Source organism: Lampetra planeri, chromosome 27 (assembly GCF_965212315.1).
Source record: "Lampetra planeri chromosome 27, kcLamPlan1.2.h2, whole genome shotgun sequence".
In the NCBI taxonomy this organism is placed as follows: domain Eukaryota; kingdom Metazoa; phylum Chordata; class Hyperoartia; order Petromyzontiformes; family Petromyzontidae; genus Lampetra; species Lampetra planeri.
In genome coordinates, this window is record NC_136133.1 from 2,349,873 (window position 1) to 2,375,385 (window position 25,513).

General features: G+C 48.5%; 1 protein-coding gene and 1 non-coding gene across 2 annotated transcripts; both read right to left on the reverse strand.

Moving 5' to 3' along the window:
- Positions 1 to 100: 100 nt before the first annotated feature.
- Positions 101 to 23,707, reverse strand: CHRND (cholinergic receptor nicotinic delta subunit). Its single transcript, XM_078607189.1, has 12 exons — positions 22,770 to 23,707; positions 17,660 to 17,808; positions 17,123 to 17,167; positions 14,977 to 15,086; positions 13,908 to 14,063; positions 12,552 to 12,670; positions 9,793 to 9,993; positions 8,864 to 8,975; positions 7,989 to 8,103; positions 6,605 to 6,815; positions 4,870 to 4,994; positions 101 to 4,136 (listed from the first exon to the last, which is right to left on the reverse strand). Exons 1-12 carry the CDS (start codon positions 22,807 to 22,809, stop codon positions 3,954 to 3,956), a joined length of 1,566 nt encoding a protein of 521 aa, XP_078463315.1. The 5' UTR covers positions 22,810 to 23,707; the 3' UTR covers positions 101 to 3,953.
- On the reverse strand, positions 15,740 to 15,812 carry TRNAR-UCG (transfer RNA arginine (anticodon UCG)). Its single transcript has one exon. It is a non-coding gene; the product is annotated as a tRNA-Arg (tRNA).
- Positions 23,708 to 25,513: the final 1,806 nt, after the last annotated feature.

Sequence of the window (25,513 nt, forward strand, 5' to 3'; positions counted from 1 at the left end):
ATTTGATCAAATATTGTAAATAAGCAAATGTCGCATTGTTCTCGAATCTACGTGTTCCTCTTACTGTGTCTCAGTGTAAGTATTCACATATCCATGCTTCTTTGCACCATTTTATTTTCGGTTTTCTTTGTCAAGGTTCATATTTCCGAATGTACACACATATATATATACACCAGTGGTGGAAATGTTTTGGACGGCATGCAACAGCGGCATGTTCTTAACCTCGAAAATACGAGTATTTATTTATGGTTTAAAATTTTTAGAGTGGCAGAGGCAAAGCGTGGAAGAGAGCGGACCGTAAGAGAATGCGATGGATTGGAGAGGCGGTCACCCAGCAGCGGATGTCGAGTGACTTATTTTACCCAAGTGACTCTCATCTGAATATGAAGGCCCTCTCTTTTACTCTCTAAGCAAGATGTTACTATAACCATGAGGGCCGCGTGGCCTAATGGATAAGACTTTGGATCAGAAGATCTTCGTGTAAGGTCTTCATTTTTTTTAGTTTTTCCGTGGGCTAATCCTGGGCTAAAACGTGTACAATCCCGGAACCTTTTTTGCCAGTATCAAAGTATAAGAATAGGTTTTAGCCTTTGTTGCAATAAAACAGGTTTTAAAATGTTCATACACCAAACAGAAACCTTTTGCAAGGAATCATGTTTGCAATAACCACACATACATGTGGTGAACATGTAAACCAAAAAAAAGATTCCTTGCTAATCGTTGCCGTTTGGTGTTTGAACATCTTAACACCTGTTTTATTGCCAGAAAGGATAAAACCTATTCTCATGTACAATCCTCAGCTCACGGTTATCCAAATAATAAATCATGGCTGATGATGATGATGAACCCCAAACCACGGATCTTTTCGAGAATTCACCGGTCCTCCGTTTCCGTGGCAAATTGGCAAGCGGGTTCTGTGGCCCACAAGCCCAAAGATCAGCACCGCGGCTCGAAATCTGTGTTCATGTCTCTCTCCCGCCTCCTCCCTCCTCGCGCTGTGCGGGTCGTTCGAAGAGGTTGCTTGACCATACTACACGCTGGGAACCCAGGACCGGTTCAACTATCGCGTGTCATACATTTGCAATTAAATGTATGTACGTACGGTTGAACCTCTTTCGCAAGGTATGTAGCCAATCGTGCCAATCGGATGTGCAATGCGTGCACAGGCAGCTCTATAAAGCGATATGCATGGAATCCATGTAGCTTTGCAACTCCTAAATAGCAATTATTTATAAATGTCATGTGTTCTATCTGCCTTGCATTAGTTTTGTAATAGTTGTACCGTGTTAATGCACGACCTTGCCATTTGGTGCTTGAGAATGTATCGCCCAACGGGGTTTACTTGTGCCAAAATTAAAACCCAACAAAAAATATAAATAATAGCCTATCTACAGTGCCCACGTGGCCTAATGGATAAGGCTTCGGAAGACTGCAGGTTCTAATCCTACTGAGGTCGATCTGGAGTGCGTCTTATTGTTTCACTATTTTTTCATTCATAATTTGGCATTTATTGTATTGCAATGTAACAGGCAAAAAAATGTATGCAAACCGGTGCATGTTTTTTCCACGTTGCAAGGAAATGTATGTGAAAGACCCAGATTTATTTAAAATGTTCACATTTCTCTTCTGTCAATGTGTGTTCAGTAACAAAAAAAAGATTATTTTTTTTCGCTGGCTGCTTTCGAAAGGCTGTACTCCCCTCCCTCCCGCGTCCTTCAATGATCTCTGCATCACCAAACCGCGAGTGGAGACGGGAGACGAGTTCAAGAGACTCTCACGGCTTGCTAGAGAGTGGGGGAGAGCGCCGGGAGAGACATGGAGGAGGAGAGAAGAGGTAGAGAGAGGTGGGAATGGAAGTTCTAGAGGAGAGGGATGAGGGATGCAGTGTGGGCCGAGTGGGAGACCACACGGTTTGAGTCAACCTTCGCTAAGTGGGAGATTGCTCATTCTATTCTGCTACCCCCATTGTCTGGAACTCACCCTTTGCATGCTCTCCGTGCCGTTGACTCCCTGAGTCCGATTCAAGTCAAGGCTCCAGGCCTTCCTTTAAGCCTCAACTTATGACTGCCTCTGTACCTACACGTGTATACACACGGAGCAAAAATAGATCAATTGGGAAAGGGAAACACACGGGGGGAGAGATGGCCAGACACAGAGAGGGCTTAATATAGAATTAGGGGAGAGAGATGGTGAGTAGAGAGTTGGAGATTTATTATAGGAGAGCTGGGGAAATATATTGTATTAATTCTAGATTTAAAGCTTTCGTGACTGCAAGTATTCATACTTTTAGTTTTTTTCGGTAAAGTCACGTAGGTAAAAAATAGAAATAAAATAATAATAAATGGAATAATAATAAATAAATACATATCTACTATTCTTTTTTCTTTTACCTATGTGACTTTACCGATAAAACCTAAAAGTATAAACATATTGTAGCAGGGGTGCCACGGTGGTGAGATGTTCAGTACTTCGCCTGGTATGCAGGATTTTTTTTGTTCGATCCCGACGACTGTATAATCAGAGTTTGCATGTTCACTCTCCGCGTGGTCGTGTGGATTTTTTCTGGGTCCTCCAGTTTTTCTCTCCACATTCAGGAAGCGTGTTTATAGGTATTTGGCTGCTATACATTTCGACATGATAAGCCACTTCGTTGAGATATGATTTTTGGTCAGTTCGCTTCTGAAAAAGAGCTATTTAGCTCAGCTTACCTGGTTAAACATTTTTTTTTTAAACCTTGTAGCTTAGTTCACATGCCGGGATGCGTGAGATGCTGAGAGAGATGGAGAGAGAGAGAGGAGAGGCGGCGAGAGAGCTCAAGAGAGCGGTGAGAAAAGTGGCAGCTCTTGTTGATGTTTGAGTTTTCTTATTGAAACGCCACGTGAATCAATGACAGCAACACAAACACTGAGTGCTCAGCCAAGCGGAGATGCACAGGTGGGAACGGGGTGGGGGTTGGGGGGGACCCGAGCAAATGTGATTACGAAGGACAAACACTCTCCTCACTCTTGTTTTTTTCCACACTTTCCAACTAACTTTAAGGGTGTTTGATACATTACCTCTGTGCGTCCGTCCGTCTGTATGTAACGGCGTGGGGGAGCGGGGGAGGGGAGGGCGGTGCAGGCACGATCATCCAATATGAAGTCAGCTTTGGTATGACGTTGGGTTTCTATTACAGACTTAATTAATTAAAAAACAACTAAATAGATCAAAGCGTTGCCCAAATCCTAGAGACGCAAACCAGAGCAAAAAGGACCATTTGCAGATTTGCAAATGCGTTTTGCCCTGGCAGCTTCCTAATTAAATACGATTAATTAAATGCAAGCGGGAAAAAAACATTTGCTAGTGTTGCATGATCCATCCATCTCTCACTCATTACTTAAGAATGTCACATCGTACTGTATTCCTCCCCGTGTCAGAACGTGATGTCGAAGGACTGACTACCTTTCAAGTTACCCCTGACAACTCCATGAGCTGATCATGACCTCGAGCGGCCGCAGAACGACGCTCTCCTGCAACTATTCAATTCATCGTCGAGCCAATCTCCGATTCTCTTTCGTCTATTTTTTTTTACCATCTCATCGGTATCGTTGCTGTAGTTTAGGCCATGATCCACCAAGGAAATTGTGGCCAACGGCTTCCGTGCCAAGTTTTTTGCTTTTGTTAACCATATATATACCTTGGTTGGTGAGCATAGCCCTCGATTGTCCAAAAACCACAAGCAACAAAACGTAACAGAACAAGGCTATGTGTACCTGGGGACACGGGACGACGATAAATTGCGAATTCCCAAGCGGAGCCACGGTCGCTCACTGCGCACGCGGTCTGCCTTGGGATCGACCGTCAACCACGATTACCGTGAAATTTCCCTCCATGCATCACGGTCTCCGTGAGACTGCCCTCCTGCCCGGCCGTGACTGGCCGCCAGGCACCGCCGGCGATGACGATGACGGCCGCTAGATGTAGCGGCGCTGCGCAGGCGTGTAGTTGAACGTCTCGCCCTCGAAGGGTACGGCCGGCGAGCGGTTCAGGGTGCTGCTCAGGAAGATGGTGATGGTGCCCAGCACCATGACGGGCCCCACCACGAAGAGGCACAGGCGGTCCAGCGTGCGCGCCACCCGGTTCCACGCCTCCTTCTCCTGTCGCCGGCGGCAACGACGGAATCGGCATCAGCATCGACACGGACGCGGGCAGCAGCAGTAGAAGTCAGCGGCAGGAGTAGAAGCAGCAGCAATAGCGGCAGCAGGAGCAGCATAAGTAATGTGAGCCGCACCGACAACAGCACGGGCAGCAGTAGTGCTACAAGCTGCAGTAGAAGCATCAGCAGTCGAAGCAGTAGTATCACAAGCGGTATGTATGTTGAACGTCTTTCGCACCGCACTTAGCCATCTGTGCTAATAGGAGGTGCGGGGGGAAGGACAACAAACTGAACACAAAAAGCAGTTCTCAAGAAATGAGTTTTCAATCTAGATTTAAAACTTCATAGCTCCCAAAGGCTTCCTAATATCGGAACGAAGAGCGTTCCAGACGGCCGCAGAAGCACAAATGAATGCGACCGATGCGGTGACCGTCTTTGTTCCGATGGCTAGCCAAAAGTCGCCGTGAGGATAACCGGAGTTCGCGTGATGATGATTTATGCTCCTTGACGAGAATAGCAAAGTAGACGCATCAGCAGTCGCAGCAGTAGTACATTGAGTAGCAGCAGTAGATGCATAAGCAACACGTCGGCAGTAGCGTCAATCACGGTAGCATGAAGCAGTAACAGCAGCAGGACGAGCAGCAAGAGCAGCAGCACAGTAGTGAGCAGACTTAGTAAAACCAGCATCAGCAGCAGCATGAGTGCGGTTTGGGGGGGTCGAGGAGGTCGCCCACCTCTCCGTGCAGGTTTTTGTCGCGCGTGTGCTGGGCGATGACGAGGGCACCCTGCACAGCGGGCCTCAGCATCTGCAGCAGCAGCTCAGCCTGCTGCTCCACGCCGTCCGCCACCACCTGCCGCACTGAGCACACGCACCACATGCACCGCACACAGCGCACACAGCACACACCGCACACACAGCACACACACCGCACACACCCCGCACACACAGCGCACACAGCGCACACACCTCACACACCCCGCACACACAGCGCACACAGCGCACACACCGCACACACCGCACACACCCCGCACACACAGCGCACACAGCGCACACACCTCACACACCCCGCACACACAGCACACACAGCGCACACAGCGCACACAGCGCACACACCGCACACACCCCGCACACACAGCACACACAGCGCACACAGCGCACACACCGCACACACCGCACACACCCCGCACACACAGCACACACAGCACACACAGCGCACACACCGCACACACCGCACACACCCCGCACACACAGCGCACACACCGCACACACCCCGCACACACAGCGCACACACCGCACACACCCCGCACACACAGCGCACACAGCGCACACACCTCACACACCCCGCACACACAGCGCACACAGCGCACACACCTCACACAGCGCACACACCGCACACACAGCGCACACCCCGCACACACAGCGCACACACCACACACACCCCGCACACACAGCGCACACACCTCACACAGCGCACACAGCGCACACACCGCACACACCCCGCACACACCGCACACAGCACACACACCGCACACACCGCACACACCCCGCACACACAGCGCACACACCGCACACACCGCACACACCCCGCACACACAGCGCACACACCGCACACACCGCACACACCCCGCACACAGCGCACACACAGCGCACACACCTCACACAGCGCACACACCGCACACAGCACACACACCGCACACACCAGACACACCCCGCACACACAGCGCACACAGCACACACACCGCACACACCGCACACACCCCGCACACACAGCGCACACACCGCACACACCGCACACACCCCGCACACACAGCGCACACACCGCACACACCGCACACACCCCGCACACAGCGCACACACAGCGCACACACCTCACACAGCGCACACACCGCACACAGCACACACACCGCACACACCAGACACACCCCGCACACACCCCGCACACACCGCACCATACACACGCATGCACACACCCCACACCACACACACACCGCACACACCGATTGTGTACACATGTAGACAGAGAGACGGAGGGCGCTCGCAGATCCCCCCCCCCCCCGGCCCCTCCCGAGCGGCAATTAACCCTTTCCCATTCCGATGACGTAGTGTACACCATTTCGTTTTTCTTCCGGTTCCGTTCCAATCAACCGGCACTGGCCAGCGAACTCGAATAACCCTCATTCAGCAGTGCACTGACATGGTGCCGTATATCAAATCATGAACACCGCGGAGTCCGGTAAAGACGACGGATTCAGCCCGCACGCAGGCGCCAGGTGGACGCAGAACCGTTGGAGAGACGGACACGGCATAGGCAGGCCCTCGTATGTGCACGCATGTACGTTTGGTTGAACGTACGCTGATCTTCTTTCGCAACGTACGCAGCCAAGCGTGCTAATCCAGCAGCGGGCAGATCACGCTAGGCGACAAGGGCGATAACGGAGAGGGGCACGCTGGCGGCGCGAAAGTAGTACCGGCGGGTGTGCGGCGCGTGACGAGGCCGTGTCGCTCGCTCATGCGCTCGAACATGAGCTCGCTGCGCGCCTTCACGTGCACGTACTCCTCCGCCGTGGCGATGAGGCCCAGCGAGCTGCGCCTGCGGGGCCCCAGCCCCGGTGCGCCCGAGTCCGGCGAGTCCTCGGGCTGTGACATGTGCAGTATCTGCGGGAGGCGCTCCAGGAAAACCTGGCGGCACGGCGACGGTGGTGTTGGTGGTGAGGCCATAAGCAAGCGAAAGACGACGACCCCCCCCCCCTCACTACCACCCCCGCTAACCGTGACAATTTGCCAAACGTCTTGGTTTGGCTCGTAGGGGTGGAGGGGTTTCCCACCTTCACGAGGTAGAGTTTGAGGGGGGGGCGGGCAAACCCCGCCCAAACTGGACGCCTTTATCAATTTACTTTCAGTCATTTACAAGAAAGATAAAAAATATATTCATTATATGCACCCGCGATTCCTAATGTGAGGGACAAAGCGAACCCCTGCTCCTCCCCCCCCCCCCCCCCAAATATAGAAGTCAAACTCCGCCTATGAGCACCAGTGGTCAACGAAAGTAAAGAGTAGAGTGCAATTTGTTTTCCATCGACAAATCGCACCCCCCCCCCCCCCCCGATCCTGCAAAATATCGCAAACCAGACCTACCTACCACCGCAGTTGTCACCCCATTGTCTTGTCCCGGGTTTTACAAAGGCAAGAGGCAGTGACGGAATGGAAATTTTTAAAAAATCTGCCCAGCCATTTGTAAACATCCCGGCCACAAAGTCGTGCTATAGGCAATTATGTATTCGTTTTAATGGGTTGTGAGACAAACTGTGTAGTAATAGTCGCTAGGTTTGCGATGTGGTGATGTGTTTGCGTGACTTTGCTGCGCGATCTCATTGGCCCATTTAGGCTGGGTCCAACAAACACAAATGGACCGGTAAGGAAGAATCTTCGGGGCCACCAGATATACGGGGACTTAATGCCACCTGAGAGCGTAAATAAGCAACGAAGCGTACACATTATAAGTATGGTGTGGACCAATCAGTTTCAAAGACAATGCATAAATTATCAGAGTATTGTTTTTTGTTTGCATTTGACTGCAGGTATTGTGGTTAATGTAAGCATGATTCCTTGCAAAAGGTGTCAGTTTTGTTGCCAGAAAAAAGGGGAAAAACCCTATTAGAATTTAAAAAAACTATTAATGTAATTAATAAAAGACTGGCCCTTGGAATGGACCGGCCCATCGGGCATTTGCCCCATAGACTGGCCCATCAGCAGTCAGGGCCTGGCAAGAGGTGGTGCCCCTGGACGTTCACGTGTCATTGGTGGACGCCGTGGTGATGGTGTGGATGGAGGCGGCGGTGGTGATGGCCTCACCTTGCGCATCCAGGGCTGGAGGTGGTGTGTGCTGGGCGAGCGGTGGTGAAGGTTGAGCACCACGACGGAGCTCAGCACCACCATGGTGACGAGCACCATTATGAACATCAGGTACCTGGGGCCACACCGTCATCAAAATGGCCGCCGTAGATCGTTCGTGTCATCATCACAATGGCCGTCATCGGTAGAAGTGGCAGCACCGTGAGCATTGCTGTCATATTCATTACCGTACAGCCACTGTCCGTACAACCACTTCCATCGTCGACTTTACAACCACCATTGTCATCGTCGTCGTACAATCACAATTCCTATGACCTGAATTACCATCATTAGAAGTGTAAGGGTGGTGTAAGCACCCTTAGCAAAATAGCATAAGATAAGCAGGGCTGTCACATACATCGACAGGGGATGGGGACATTGTCAGAGGGAGGAGAGGAGGCAAGGAGGGATTAGTTGAGAGGAGAGGCCAGGGAAGGTTGGAGGAGGGGCAGGGAGGGGGGGAGAACAAGGTGGTGGCCGAGTCTGGGAGATCCACGTGTGAATAAAGAGAAACCTTATGTTGAGCCTCCGTGTTCCTTCTTACAGAAGCATCTATATCATCATCACTGTCATGGTCGCCATCTATATCATCGTCATCACTATCATCATCGTCAGTAGAGAAAGCAGCATCCACATGAACGTCATCAACTTCATTGAACAATCGCTGTCCCACCACCAACGACAAAGACCACCCCCCGCCCCCTTATAGCCTTAACAGGCTGTTGGGGCAAGTGCAACTAGTGAGCAGCAGCTATGAAGGCCGGCACGGCACACGAAGGGGGTGAGTGACCACCACCACTCCTATCCCCCCCCGCCCTACCACCGCGTGTCCTCACTTGGCGATGATGGGGACCTCGAGGGAGGTCTCGGGGAGCTTCTGGGCCACGAGGAAGAGGAACACGGTCTGAGCGAGCAGCACTGAGATGGACACAGTCATCTTCTCCCCACCTGCTCACACCAGCATCATCATCAACAACAATACAACCACTACGATTAACGTCAGCTGCAGCATCCTCATCGCTACAATCATACGTTTCATAACCTCCATCATTGTCATCAGAAGCATCATCATCAGAAGCAGCGGCATCATCAGAAGCAGCAATATCAGCAGCATCATCCCCAGCTGAAACTGCCACCATTAGCGTCACCGCAATTCCATCGCCGTGACGTCACCAAATCCCGCTCATCACCTCCCGTCCAGCGGCACCTCCCAATTATTTGTATGTTATCCGATGAATCAAACCACTAGTGTAAGCGATCACCTAAAAGGATGTCCCAGCTCTAGAGCACACGCAGGGCCAGCTTAGGCTTGATAGGGGCCTGGGACCAGGCCCAGACTGGCCATAGGGCAGTCCGTTGATGGCCAGCACACAAAGTGCTCGCCACAAATGAACCACAATACCTTGCTGATCTTGCCATGGAGCATAAACTATTACGCCAACTCCGGTAATCCTCACGGCGGCTTTTGGCTGGTCGTCGAACAAAGACGGTCACTGCATCGTGCACTCTCAGAGCGTCTGGAACGCTCTTATGATATGAAGAAACCACTGGGAGTTATGCACTTTTAATTCTAGATTGAAGACTCATTTAATTACAACTGCTTTTTGTGTTTAGTTGTCCTTCGCCCGCCCCCCACACACACACATCTGTTTAGCACGGTTGGCTATGTACGGCGCGAAAGAAAGTTCAACATACACACATACATACGGCATCGCACACATGCACACACACACGCCAGTGCCACCGCCATCATGTGGAAACTCACAGTCGCAGGGGAGGTAGTAGGCCAGGCTGGCTATGAGGCTGATGATGACCATGGGGATGATGATGTTAATGACGTAAAAGAGCGGCTTGCGTTGGATGATGACGTAGAAGGTGATGTTCTGGTACTTGGTGTCGTCTTTGGACAAGGCCTTGTTAATGTGCTTCTTGGCTGGCAGGTGCACAATCTCCCATTCGCCGTTTTCTGTGGACATGCAGAGGAGGAGAGGGCTTAAGGAAGGGAGGGCATTGACTCGCCAACAGCAAACCGTGTCTTTTTTTTACGATCAGAAAAAAACAGGAAGATGCTCGGTATAGTTGGCACTTTGCTTCGTTCATCATTTAGGTTTTTTTTTCAATGCTTTGCTTTATGTGCCCCCCCCCCCCACCCCTTTTTCAATAAAAGATTCCACAAAAGATTTCACGCTCTGCATACCGTGTCAACCCATACGGGTTTAACCGTATTCTTGTACAGGGAAATTGAGTTTTCAGGTCCATACGTCGTACAGCCGTTTGAATACGGCCAAATAAAATGTGTCTATTTGTGTGTCTCCCTTGTGATGGGACTTTGTAGGATGAACGTTGAGATTTATAAGGGTCACGGGGTGACCAATAAGGTCTGAATTGGTCTGTAATAAGGTAGGTACTGGTAAGGGGTTGAGAGGTATGGTAAATCGTTACTAGTACAACACACCGGTGTGTTGGAGAGTAAATCCACAGATTGTAAATGTTGTGGGCTTACTCTCCAATGTGTACTAGTAACGAATTGGCATGTTCTGTTGACGTGACAAACCTTTCTAATTGGCTGTGTCGGGTGGTGGCGGGTTTAACGACACATTTATATTTACGCGATCTAACCCAAAAAAAACTGTATTATGGATGTTGAGTGTCATGTTATGGGACATCAGTTCGTCTGGCATTTTGTGTCTGGTTTTTTAAATCCTTTATATTAAGTTCACTTGCTTGCTTGCTTGCACGCTTACGACCGTGCAAATCTTTCGGTCGTTTTTTAACCCACTTCCCGTGATCCAATCGAGCTGACATTTTGCACACAGACTCGTTGTGCGTGACAATTAATTTTCGTGAATTTTTTTTCAAAATTTTTACACTTTTTAGGATTTTTTTTTTAATATTTAATTACCAATTGCTTAATGGTGGCAGGCAATCATCTGACCCATAGGTGGCAGCCATCTCAAGCCAGAGGACGAGAGGACTCTAGCCGCCACGCATATAAAGGATTTATAGTGAAAAACTTTGTTTCTACGGGTTAATTTTTTTTTTATTCCGATTACAGTACTGTGAAAATCAGGAACACATCCCAACCTGTGACCCATTGAAGTTGGCCGGGGTGATGATGATGACAAGATCAACTGCTGCTGATGCAGACGCTGATGACAATTCTCCACAAGCAGATGACGATAAATCTGCTGCTGCTGACAATAACAATGGTGATGTTTCTGTAGTTGCACGATCATTAAATTGCAACTTTTGCTCCTGATGATGATAATAATATTGCTTCCGGCAATGAAAAGGATCTTTTTTTAAATCCTTTATATTAAGTTCACTTGCGCGCTTGCTTGCTTGCTTACGACCGTGCAAATCTTTCGGTCGTTTTTTAACCCACTTCCCGTGATCCAATCGAGCTGACATTTTCCACACAGACTCGTTGTGCGTGACAATTAATGTTCGTGAAATTTTTTTCTCCAAAATTTTACACTTTTTAGGACAAAAATATTATATTTAATTACCAATGGCTTAATGCTGCCATGCAATCATCTGACCCATAGGTGGCAGCCATCTCAAGCCAGAGGACGAGAGGACTCTAGCCGCCACGCATATAAAGGATTTATAGTGAAAAACTTAGTTTTTACGGGTTATACTTGTTATCGATGCTGATGATGTTTCTGTAGCTTCTGCTGCGAATGATGATTATATGTCTTACGATGATGACGAACCTGTTACTGCTGATACGAATAATCGACAATGGCTTTCTGATGCTGCTAATGATTATGCTGCTGCTGATTATTCTGCTACTGATGATGATGCTGCTGAAGATGATGCCATGATACCCTTGAATATATCATGGGATCTTTTTTCCAGTATCAAAGTATGAAAAATAAGAAGAGATTCTACCCTTTCTGGTAATAAAACAGGTGTTAAGATGTGCAAAGACCAAATAGAAACCTTTTGCAAGAGATCAAGTCTGCATTAACCACACGTACTTATGGTGAATATACAAACAAACATGCTCTAATAATAATACGCATTGTTGTTGAAACTGATTGGTCTACACCAGAGACATCTTTTTTACACGCTTTTTTTTAACTCACTCTGTCTGTTGTTGTCGTTGTTGTATCCTCAAATTGTGTAACTCAATTTGAACCCACTTCCCAATGTGGTATCGACTGCAAACTTGGTATACTAATCTCATACTGATGACAATACTATATTCTATGATAAAAAAACAAATTTTTAAACATTCTTTTGTATATGTTATGTTTCGGCTTGGGTCTAATTGTCCACGGTCAACTGACGTTGGCTGTAATTGGCCACGGTCCCTTACGTTCTGGCAAGCTTCAGGGCCACTTGTTGGAGTTGTGGAGTTCTTCCATTACGAGTACATTTCATAAAAGCGTGTTTTTTTAAAAGTTTTTTTTAAATATTAATTATTTATGGACAAGTCTCACCAGTGTCAGACCAGATAACGCCGAAAGTCGAGCAATGCAGAGACGATGAACGTGTCAGAGTATGTATGAGTGTTACCCGTGAAGGCCTCCTTATCGGTCACGATCCACTCCACGGTAAAGAACTTGTTGGGGGGATCCTGATCCTGATCCAACTTGAGCTGCATGTTAATCTCACGGGCGCTGTACGTGAGCGAGCTGGGATGGACACCAGTAGCAGCAGAAAAGCAATCATCATTGTCATCATAACGGTCAGTCGAAATGTGTAATCATCAGCAACAAGAGTATCAATGATAGCAGCGGCGGCAACTACTGCATCATCATTATCACAGCAACTACAGCATCATCATTATCACAGCAACTACAGCATCATCATTATCACAGCAACTACAGCATTATCAGCAGCAACACCCATCAAAAAGGAATTTTTTTTAACAAACGGGAACAGGGATAGATAGACAGGGCGCTCTTCTTCCACCTCCAACCCAGCTTAAATATACGCTCCAAGCATGGTAGTGTTTCATTCTTCACCTGAGGACGGCTGCTTGCGTTGTAGCCGAAACGTCGTGAGAATTATTTTATTATGTTTTATTTTTATTATTTTATTACTTCCCTTCTACGTTACTTTACCGAAAGAACCAAGAAGATGAATCCCTGCAGTCACGAAAGCTTTAAATCGAAAAATAGATAGACAGGTTAGAAGGCGTGTAGATAGGTGGGTGCGTGAATAGATGGGAGTTATACAGGCAGGTTGTAGGCACGTGGGTTGTCAAGGGGTGGTGGTTACACGAGAAAGTGGGCAGACAGGATTGTGGGAAAATTAAAGCTATCACATTTCTGGGAGGCTCAACCAAGACATACGGTGAGCTGGTAGGCCCACCTCTTGCCCGCACCGTGCGTCACGCGCACGAGTCCTGGGACATTTAGGAAAATACATTTTTTGTTGAATGTCCCGGGCCAAACTGGACACATTTGGTGGCTTTAGGGTAGACAGGTAAACCGGTGTGTTGGTAGGTAGGGGGCCATCCATAAATAACGTCACGCACCTTGGGGGGGGGGGGGTCAGACATTTGTGACGATGTGTAACTCGGGGGGGCGGTTGAGAAATGTGACGTCACATAAAAATGCGCAACTTAAAAAATATATAAACACGTTCTACTGAATTAAATATACTTTTTAATAAATGTTTTCTCCTACAATATCAGAGTGCAGCGCCAGATTAAATACGCACTACAATGACAATCGTTTAAAGCGATTTGTGGGGGAGGGGGGGCAGAGCTTTGTGACGTCATATTTGAATGGGGGGGATCTGACTTTTTGTGACGCCGTGTGACGAGGGGGTCAAAACTCGTCCAAAATCGCGTGACGTCATTTATGGACGGCCCCCTATAGGTAAGTGGTAGATGGGCGGGTGGGTAAGCAGGTGGGCGGTTACCGGAACACCAGAGTGCAGTTCTGCCAGTCGAAGGGGTAGTTGATGACGCTGATGGAGCAATAGCTGCGGTAGATGGCGGGTGGCAGCCAGTACACAAGTCCGCTGCTGTCCAGTATCACGTTACAGTACAGCGCCATCGTGTACTGCCCATCGATACTGCACACGCACGCAACACAACAGCGACAACTCGGTTATGACTTAGGGGGCGTCCATAAATGACGTCACGCACCTAGGGGGGGGGGTCAGAAATTTGTGACGATGTGTGACGAGGGAGGGGGGGAGGTGAGAAATGTGACGTCACATCAAAATGCGCAACTTTAAATAAATATAGACAACACGTTCTACTTAATTAAATTGACTTTTTAATAAATGTTTTCTCCGACAACATCAGAGTACAGCGCCACATTAAATACGCACTACAATGACAATAGTTTAAAGCGATTTGAAGCATGTTTTATTTTGGGATGGGGGGGCAGAGCTTTGTGACGTCGTATTTGAGAGGGGGGTCTGACTTTTTGTGACGTCGTGTGACGAAGGGGGGGGGGGGTCAAAAATCGTCCAAAATCGCGTGACGTCATTTATGGACGACCCCTTACTCCGTCACGTGGGCCGTGACGGTGAGCATATTTGATCGTACACAAAGACCCCCCCCCCCTCCCGTGTAGCACGTATGTAACAGACTGTAGAGGCAAGTGCTGTTAGCGAGCACCTATGAAGGCCGATACGGCACGCGGGGAGGTGGGTAGCCAGCACCACGCCCGACCGCCTTTGTCTCCCCAATCGCGATTTTTTTTTTTTTTTTACCATCAGCAGGTACTCATTTGAGTCTGATGAGCGGTTCAAATAATCGTCACCGGTGTTGGCCGTGAGCGAGAATCGGCCTGAGCCTCTGGGCCACCGGGTTTCGCTGCGCTAACCGTGAGCGCCACCGCTCACGATGCGTCTTCTCGATGCGAAGAACGACGACAAGCAGACACGTGCTCGAGATCAGCAGCCACGCAACACACAGAGACACCGAGGGCATGCAATGCCATCAAACGCGCACGCACGCACGAACTGACGCGCTTACTTGTTCTCCAAGACGATTTCGGGCAGCCACACTTTAGTGGGCGGAACGCGGAGTTCGAGTATTCCGCCGTATTCCTCGGGGTCCCAACTCAGCCGGTAGTCGGTCCATGTCTGCACAGAGGACAAAGTCAGCGAGCGCCCATGAAGTAGCGATGTTGTGGGTGGGTATGGCTGTTAGCCCATACAGTTTACGGTCATATTATTTAGAGGGAAATTGAGTTTCAGGTGAAGGGGCCGTCCATAAATGACGTCACGCGATTTTGGACGATTTTTGACCCCTCCCCCCGTCACAATAAGTCAGACCCCCCCCCCTCAAATATGACGTCACAAAGCTCTGCCCCCCCCCCCGCCCCCAAAAATAAAACATGCTTCAAATCGCTTTAAACTATTGTCATTGTAGTGCGTATTTAATGTGGCGCTGCACTCTGATGTTGTAGGAGAAAACATTTATTTATTATATTTTCTACCTACGTGACTTTACCGAAAGAACCAAAGAATATGGATTCCTGCAGTCACGAAAGCTTCAAATCAAGATTTATTAAAAAGTATATTTCATTAAATAGAACGTGTTGTCTATATTTATTTAAAGTTGCGCATTTTGGTGGGAAGTCACATTTCTCAAACCCCCCACCCCCCTCGTCACACATCGTCACAAATGTCTGACCCCCCCCTCCCCCCAGGTGCGCGTGACGTCATTTATGGACGGCCCCTGAATACAGCGTTCAGCCGTTTCAATAGGGGGGGAATTGGGGTAAAAAAAATAGCGACCACGGCAGGATTCGAACCTGCAATCTTCTGATCCGAAGTCAGACGCCTTATCCATTAGGCCACGCAGCCCTTGCGTGAAGTGCATCATGCTCCGACAAAGGAGAACGTAGTGTGACATTCACCGGCCGCTGATACAATATTCGTGACCGGTTGATTTGACAGCCAAACTGTTGCAATCTACCACTCATCTCAGTCAGCCAATCCATGGCACATGCACGCATACCTGTCAATCCATACGGTTTACCCGAATTCTTGTACAGGGAAATTGAGCCTTTTTGTTTGACTTTCTCCCCTGTGATGGGACTTTGCAGGATGAACGTTGAGATTTACAAGGAGCACGGGGTGACCAGTACTGTCTGAATTGGTCTGTAACAAGGTAGGGCACTGGTAAGGGGTCGGTGGGGTCGGAAAATATTCACAGACAGACACTGTCTTCTTGGTTCTTTCGGTAAAGTCACGTAGAAGGGAAATAATAAAGTTATAAAAAAATTAAACATAATAAAGTATTTTATTATGGTTTATTTTTATTATTTTATTATTTCCCTTCTACGTGACTTTACCGAAAGAACCAAGAAGATGAATCCCTGCAGTCACGAAAGCTTTAAATCGAGACAGACACTGCTTCGTCAACTGCTTCTGTCAGTGTCTGTAGTGAACAATGCAACGTGGTGGCTCCTTCCCGTGGTGGAGTTGGATGAATTAAGAATCTCACAAATTACAATGTCGAATATTACGGGCGAAGACTGCACCCATTGGCTTTTCCCCAGTAGCTCAATATTTGAAAACTAAGGTGGTTATATGATTGTATTACTCTGGGATTATTATTCACTTTTATCATAGTTCTTCATTTTATTGGAATTTCGAGAGTAGTCATTGCTATTGTTATTATCAGCTTTCTACTTATGCTTAAATTGTATCTATACTTGTGAGCACTCTTTGGTTATTTCGGTAAAGTCACGTAGGTATCAAATAAAATAAATCACGACGTTTCGATTGCAACACAAGCAATCATCATCAGGTGGGAAAACCACAGCAATAATTATTTTTTTTGCTGAATTTTTTTTTTGCTGTGGTTTTCCCACCTGATGATGATTGCTTGTGTTGTAATCGACACGTCGTCATTTATTTTATACCTCCGTGACTTTACCAAAACAACCACAGAGTATGGATTCCTGCAGTCACGAAAGCTTCAAATCTACTTGTGAGTAGTTTTATTTTTACGCACAGCGCTTTGAGATACTTCGAAATGAAAGGCGCTTTATAAAGCAGTGGTTATTGTTATTGGCTGTCCCATCATCGTTCGTGCCAACCACTGCATTTATAGGTAAGATGGAATTGGGAACCGAAGTAAATTGAGATATCAAGATGCGACGACTCACTTGATCGATCCACACGTTGGTGAGAAGCGTTTCATCGGCCTCTTTCTGAAATGAAAACACAAACGATCGAAAAACGCCGATGAAGTTCCCACCGTGGCCGTGTACACAGGCAGGGCCCATCCTGACATTTTTTTTTTATAGTGGCCAACGTGTTTGTAGTACATGAATAGTGAGAGATCAGCAAGATTTTGCGGAAAATTTGTGGCAAGCACTTTGTGTGCAATGAGTGTGACCTTGTAATGCATTTGTTTGTCAACCTGAAGCCAATGCAGCTCGGCGAGCCCTGGACGGACAGGGCCCAGATCTTGCAGTACCCGTCACGACACGTGCCAAAGAATGATCTACACGCAGCTGCCTGCTTGTGTTTTGTTGCCAGACGTTGCAAAAATCGAGCCTTGTCGACACTATGCCACGTGCCACCGTGCGTGTAACATCGTATCGACCGTTCATCGTCGTCGTGATGTGTGTGGGCATCTAGATATGCCATGGATGTATATTCACACACGCGTGAGAGCATGGGCGAGAGGCGTCGCCCACCAGAGAGATGAGGTTGGAGAGCGAGAGCCCCAGGGAGATGTCCACGGGGACGTCCTTGTCGTGCGTGGGACGGACGTCGCGGTTGTAGTTTTTGAAGAGGTCGTTGTAGAGTCGCTGCTCCTCGTTTTCCGCCAAGGACTCGCCCACTCCTGGGAAGGACAACGGGAGGGGCGGCGAGGGATGATGGTTTTCTGCACGTGGGACACGGCAATGGTCGTTTCACGTTATTGCCGTGACGGTGTCGGAACTCGAGAATGAAACCGGCGCTGCTGCAGCCTCCGTTGAAGCGTGCCCGGGCTGAGACACTCGGAAAGATTGAGCTTCTTAACTGCGTATATAATGGTCTTCCCCCCCACCCCCATACCGATTGTATATATATGTACATGTGTTTTATATATATACAAGATTCATATAAAAGACAAGATACTTCCGTGGTATATTGATTAGCCTGTGGGGTGTTAGCTGCGATATGGCGATACGATGATATGGTGTACGATAGAAGGTCAATGCTAATCAGTATAGTCTATTAAGCAAAACTCGCCATGTTGTGATTGCTCGTAATTGTTTGTTCATTGTTCAATTTCATGACGAAACATTGAGGAAATAAAAGTTCACATCTATGCTTATGAAGTTCACGGAAAAATATGAAGCTATTACCGATTAAAGTGGAGATTTGCTAAAAAAAAATATTTAAATCTGATCTTCCCCCCTCCCTCCCCCCACCTTCCCCCACTTAAAATGTGATACCAATCATGCCATCAGCGCTCATGTCAAGCGGAACAGAGTCGTGTTGGAAGACCTTGCGGGGCAGTGCGACCTCGTGCGTCCGTATGTACGTGCTGGATGTCGAACTTGTTTCGCACAGTACGTTAGACAATCGTGCCAATCTCGCTTGGCTACGTACGGTGCGAAACAAGTTCAACGCAGGTATATTAACGGAGCCTCTTCGAAAAAAAAACCCTTCAGGTGGTCATCTTTCAGACGTACATTACTGCTATATTCTTGGGTTTTTTCGGTAAAGTCACGTAGGTAGAAAATTAAAATTAATACAAGTAAAATAAAAAATAAAAAAAAATCACGACATTTCGGAGGCAACACAAGCCTCCGTCTTCATGTGGAACCGTCACAGCACGCTCGCTGTATCAAGTAAAAAAAAAATCACGTCGTGATTTTTATTTTATTTTACTTTTATTAATTTTTTTTTTACCTACGTGACTTTACCGAAAAAAACCAAGAATATGAATCCTTGCAGTCACGAAAGCTTCAAATCAAGAATTACTGCTATACTAGATTCGTGTTTGTCGTGTGAAATGTGATTATGAGAGTTGCAATCGAGGCCAAATTAAGTGCAAAACCAAAGTAAATGTAAAGTTATCGGGGGTTTTGTGTGTGCAGTCAACGATCACCGACTATAATTGCGACTCTGGTGGCTGAATCACCCGGTGGCTGAAAGGGGCATTCAAATTCAGGATCTCAGCTGTTGTCAACTCAGAGCTCTGACTTCCACGAACCTTCCAGCCATCCGGCCGCCTCCACAAATGGGAGTCAATGCAAGAGCACAGCATCAATGTCTATTTATAACCAGGAGAGTGAGAGAGCGAGCGCGTTGAGACTACGAGTCTCGCTGGCAAGGGCACCTGGGAAAGAAAGCAAATACAAGAGCAGATCCAGAAAACAACGATCACATTTAAATGCCAACAGACACGATTTATCGGATTTTCTCAATGCATGTCTTATATATACCAGATTAATACAACACACAGGATATTGCCGTGGTCGATTTATTCACACTGGTGTGTTCGCCGCGATATTGCGATAAGATGATAAATTGTACGATATAAGATCCACGGTAATCGGTATCGTCTATTAAGCAAAATATCGTCATGTTGTGATTGCTGTTATTCGCAATTTTTTGTTCATCGTTCAGTTTTCTTACAAAATATTTAGGACAAAAAAGTTCGCAATGATGCTTATGAAAAAATGCTCTTCGCCATTAAAGTGGCGCTTTGCAAAAGGTTTTCTGGAGTCATTTCCGGTAGTGGCGATCATATGATGTCTTCATTTTCACGAACAACCTTTGTGCCCATGGCTACACAGCGGGAAGGAGAGTAGAGTCATTGATACAATGCATGGAAAGATAAAAAGTAACGGGACAGGCAAGAGAGAAATATGTTAACTACCTCGCCTGGTATACAGGATGTGTGGGTTCAATCTTGACCATGACGCCTGCTGCTGTATATTTGGAGTTTGTGTGTCTCTCTCTCCCCGTGGTCGCGTGGATTTTTCTCCGGGCCCTCCGGCTTTACCCTCCACATTTAGAGACATGCGTTTAGAGTATTTGGCTGCTATACATTCCACACGACAAGGCACTTCGTTGAGCCATCATTTGTGGCCAGTCTGATAAAATATCCATATAGCTCAGTGGGCTTTTCATGATCAAATAAAATTGCGTTGAGTTTTAGTTTAGTTTAAGAGAAAGAATGGGACAAAAGAGGAAAATGATGGAATAACGGGTGCAAATGTTCAGGCAAGATGAATATCGGGAGTGTAGAGGCCACATCAAGGCCTCTACGCCGCTGCACGGAGCAGCGTCTGCGTTCATAGTGGCGGGGGTGGTGGGAGACGGGCAGAGTTCAGAGTGTGGGTGGCCACACAGAAGTCAGGTAATTTACGGGAAACTTGAATTGATTTAAAGAGATGGTCAATCTGATTATAAGATGATGTATTTTCCATACTTTGCAACTGGCAAAACAAGGTCCCATATTATTGTGTAACTGCCTGCATGTGCACTCTAAGGGTTACTGCAGGTCACAGAGTTGCAATGATTGTCCTGTATAAGATGTTTGGGCAGACTTATGTGACGTGAATTGCAGTGAAATGACTTTGAATTATTGTTTCTGTTTGTTCCTACTGGAAGAACGAAAACAAGACGATAAAATGCGAAATTGCAATTACATTACAGGGCAACGTTACGACAAACATTTATTGCGATAATCGTCATCTCCTGAAACGTAATATCGTATCGCATCGTGTAAAGTGTATATTGCGGCAACCCTGGTTAGCGCATTGGACTTGTAATCAAGAGGTTTCCGATTCGACCTCTCGGCGCGGCAGCTGAAAATCCGTCTCCCCCCACACATATCCACCTCCCTCCTCCAGCAGTATAAATGTACGTGGTGGGGTCAACGTGTGAGTACCCCCCACCTCTTTCAAGACGACTGACCAGCATGGAAGAGTAGGCCAAACATACCCCTCGAGAAGGGCGTGTCAAGAGCCCCGCTGTAGGTGGGGGCCCTTCCGCCGGCAGTGGCGGGAGCCGGCTATTTCAGGGCTGCGCTTCTACCTTCTACGCTACACTAACAAAGTGCAAACAAACGCGAAGGCTAGAAGCTAACGATCGAATTAATTTACATTTAGATTACCGGAGCAATGCCAATTGGCAATAATTTACCCAGGCAAGCCTCGCCGTGTCTCGAAACTTATTGTCCAGGCTTGTGCTACTGCATTTAGATGTTTGTACATTTCCATTTGCAATCAGATGTTTTATTTTTGCTTTGTGTGGGAAGGAACCGATGAACCCGGAGAAAACACCCACCTCGCATCCGAGGTGTAGGGGGAGTGGTGGGATGGGTTAGGTGACACTCAGCAATGCCATCGTCTGGCCACACATCGCTGCCCCACGCCTAAACTAAAACTAAACTTTTATATAACCGAGTATAAGGCCCATTGAGCGACATTGATTTGTTTTTTCAGAAGCGACCTGGCCAACAATGATAGCTCAACGAAGTGGCTTATTACCTAGAAATTTGTAGCAGCCAAATACTCTAACCGCATGTTGATACTAAAATGTGGAGGGAAAACCGGAGGACCCGGAGATAAAAACCCACGTGACCACGGAGAGAGACACGCAAACTCCAAATATACAGACGTCAGGGTCGGGTACGAACCCACGACCTCCTGTGTACAAGTTCAAGTTCATTTATTAGGTATAGCCCTGTGAGCCATTCGGCTACCAGATGAGGTAGTTAACATCTCGCGAACGAGGCCAACGTTTGGCTTCGTACGGTGCGAAAGAGGTTCAACATACAGTTCATACACACGACACCGTTGAGAGACGTGAGCAGGCGGCTCAAACCAGCTGAGGCTCCACACGTGCGTGTAGGAAGTCGCTGCAGTCGTGTTGGGTGGGATATTCGACAAATTCACAGCGTCAAATGTTGACATCAACCACTGCCAGTCCAGAGGCAGTGGTGGACAAAACATTCCACATTGCTATGGCGGGGGCCGCCAAGCCTGGCCACGGGACCGCTGCCACCGTTGGCTTGACACTTTACTTTAACCAGCGCGTGGGGGGTGAATGGGACGATGTGTTGGGATTGTAACATCCGATGGCTTGAGACGGGCGCGGGCTTTGGGATATGTAGCGCTCCAACCTCACGCAAACACACGCAAAGATCACATTCACACACACACACATTGCTCACACACACACACCTCTCTCTTAAAGACAAAGATCCCCCGTATAGCCTTAACAAATTGCCGTGGCAAGTGCTGTTCGTCGAGCACCTATTATGGCACACAAAGGGGGTGGGTGGCCAGCAATCACTCGCGGCCGCCTTTGTCTCCCGAGTGACGATGTTTACTACACACCGCATTTGACACTGCCTCTGCCGTGGGGAGGAGGGCCAGGACTGGTTTAGACATCCGTGGGCGGGAATCGAATTTTCTGTCGCCGGGTTCGTAGCGCAGCGCTCTAACCACGGCGCCACCAAAAAGACAAAGATCCCCCGTATAGCCTGTAGCAGACTGTTGGGGCAAGTGCTGTTAGCGAGCAACTAATGAAGGCCAGCGCGGTACACGAGGGGGTGGGTGGCCAGCACGACGCGATGTTTACACACCGCATCAGGTACTCATTTGAGGCTAAGTCGACCTAGGGGAGGCCCAGGACCGGTTCAGATAATCGTCACCGGGTGTTGGCCGTGAGCGCGAATCGAACTCGGGTCGCCGGGCTCGTAGAGAAACGCTCTAACCACTGCGCCACCGCTCTCTCTATATCTCTCTCGCCCTCACACAACCTCACGGACTCGCTTCCGTTCCCTCGCCCTCTCACCGATCAGGATGACGGCCAGGAGCAGAGGAGCCCACGCCATAGCGCAGGGTCGCGTCTGCGTATTCTGCGTCTTGCGCTCCCCTTCTCTCTTCGGCTCGACTTCTGCGTCTCTCTCTCTGTCTCCTCCGTCTCAGTATCTCGATGCGTCGCTATCAGTACCCCCCCCACACCCGCTCCACCGTGTGACTGCGACGACGAACTCCAAAACCATGGACCGCGTTCCCCTTCGCACGGCTCCAAATGTAAACGTGACGGCGAGCGCGTTTATCGGCAGGAATTCACCAACGTTCTCGGACAGAGCTTAAATTACGGCACAATCGGATCTACAATCGGTGTTCTCAACAGACAATAGAACCTCTTCTTGGTTCTTTCGGTAAAGTCACGTAGAATGGAAATAATAAAATAATAAAAAATAAAACATAATAAAATAATTCTCACGACGTTTCGGCCACAACGCAAGCAGTCGTCCTCAGGTGAAGAACAGGTCTGTCAGAAAGACAGCGTCTGACAATAGAACATCACGATTATTGTCTCTGTTTGTCTCCGTGTACTCCCCCCCCGTGTCTCAAGTGTCTATTGTCTCTGTAGCTGCGACACTGTGTGTCCAATTGTCTGTGTGACGACGTGCGTCTCTATCGATGTGTCCGTGTCACACCTCTCCTCCACGGAAGGTGTCTCTCTCTCTGTGTCGCTTCTCTCTTTGCGTTGTGTCTGGGCCTCTCGGTCTGTGTCTCGTTGGTCGTCTCGCTGGCTCCGAGCGGCTGTTGTCTCCCAGTCGCCAGGATTGCGTCCTCCGAAGTTGGCACTCTGCGTGTCGGTGTCGCTCTAGTTTTGTCCCACGAGTTGTAACACCGTGCCACTCACTCTGTGTGAGTGCGCCTGTCTCGATATCTGTGTGCGTCTGTCTGTTGGTCTCAGTGTCTCTGTATCCGTGTCTCTGTGACACCGCCACCACCACCATGCAGTTGCTCCCCGCGTCTCTCAAGAGCGTAGCAGCTGCGAGGGGGGTGCGGGTGAGTGAGGAATGAATGAGGGGGGGTGAGTGAAGAATGAGGAGTGAGTAAGGGGTGTGAGTGACGGATGAGTATTGGGGGGGGGGAGGTGAGATAGGAGGGTGAATGAGGAATGAGTGAGTGCGGTGATTGAGAGATTAACAAGAGGGGAGAGTTAGGGTGGGGGTGAGTGAAGGGATGAGCGTGAAATGCGTGAGGGGGGTGAGTGAAGGGTGAGTGAGCCGGATGGGTGAGCGGGTTGGGTTTGGGGTCAGGAGTGAAGGGTGGTTTACGGGTTAGCGTTAGAAGTTGGGGGTCGTTGAGAAGTGAATGTTGGGAGTTCGGGGTGGGTGAGTTGTGAGGGTTGGGAGGGGTTGGTAAGAGGTGAGTGTTTGGGAGTGAGGTGTGGGTGAGGAGTGTTTGGGAGTGAGGGGTGGGTGGGTGAGTGGAAATATTTGAGAGCGATGGGGTGAGTGTTTATTGAGGGATGGGTGTTCGGAGTGAGGGGTGGGTGAGGAATGAGTGTTTGGGAGTGAGGGATGGGTGGGTGAGTGGAGAGATTTGAGAGCGATGGGGTGAGTGAGGGGTGAGTGTTGGAAGTGAGCTGTGGGTGAGGAGTGTTTGGGAATGAGGGGTGGGTGAGTGGAGAGATTTGAGAGCGATGGGGTGAGTGTTGAGTGAGGGGTGGGTGTTGGGAGTGAGGGATGGGTGAGGGGTGAGTGTTGGAAGTGAGGGGTGGGTGGGTGAGTGGTGAGGGTTGGAATTGAGGGGTGTGTGAGGATTGGGGGGGAGGGGCATTGCCATTCAATACAATCAGGCCACAGGTGCAGGCTTGTTTAACAGACACGAGTGAATGTGTGTGTGTATATGAGTCACTGCATTCGCGTACACATGCCCCCACGTTTGTAAATGTGTGTTCGTGTCAGTTTTTGTCTCCGTGTATGATGTACGTGTGCGTGACAGGATGTTTGTGTGTGTACGTGTCTGTGTGTGTGTACTGTCAATACGACTGTTAAAGTGTTTCTAATTGTGAGACAATGTGCGAGTGTGTATGTTCTTGTGTATGTGTGAATGTATACGAGAAATGTTGTTGGGTATTAATATAAATGTAGAGCAATTCGTCAATCTACTGCTGGATTAAGCCCTCCCCACGTCACTTCGCTCTGGGGGGGGGGGGTTCACGATACGTATGTGTGTGCATGAGCTTGTGTATGAGTAGGCCTTCATAGGTGCTCCCTAACAGCACTTGCCCCTACAGTCTGTTACAGGTTATACGGGGGATCTTTGTCTTTGTATAAGTGTGTGGGGAACGGTGGCGCAGCGATTAGCGCGCTGCGCTTCAGAATCAGAATACAGTATTTATTTATACCGGAGGAATCCGATGAATTCTAAATTTAGTTTTTACAAATATCCAGTAGTTTTACAAACCCGGCAACCCGAGTTCGATTCCAGCACACGGCCAACACCAGGGACGATTATCTGAACCGGTCCTGTTCCTCCCCAATGTCTACTCAGCCTTAAATGGGTACCTGGTGCGGTGTGTAAACATCACCTTTGGGGTGGGGGGGGACAAAGGCGGCCAGTAGTGGTGCTGGCACACGTATGTATGTTGAACTTCTTTCGCACCGTACACACCCAACCGTGCTAAATCGGAGGTGCGGGGAAGGACAAACTAAACACAAAAAAGCAGAGACACACCAACCCCCTCGTGCGTCGTGTCGGCCTTCATAGGTGCTCGCTAACAGCACTTGC

Bases quoted from the DNA above. Each gene is read 5' to 3' on its own strand.
- CHRND (XM_078607189.1), bottom strand. From the start codon at position 22,809: ATGGCGTGGGCTCCTCTGCTCCTGGCCGTCATCCTGATCG. The intron at 15,087-17,122 runs GTGAGTCGTCGC...TCCTCTGTGCAG, and splicing joins CCAACGTGTGGATCGATCAA to ACATGGACCGACTACCGGCT. The intron at 6,816-7,988 runs GTGAGGCCATCA...CCGTGCCGCCAG, and splicing joins TCCAGCCCTGGATGCGCAAG to GTTTTCCTGGAGCGCCTCCC.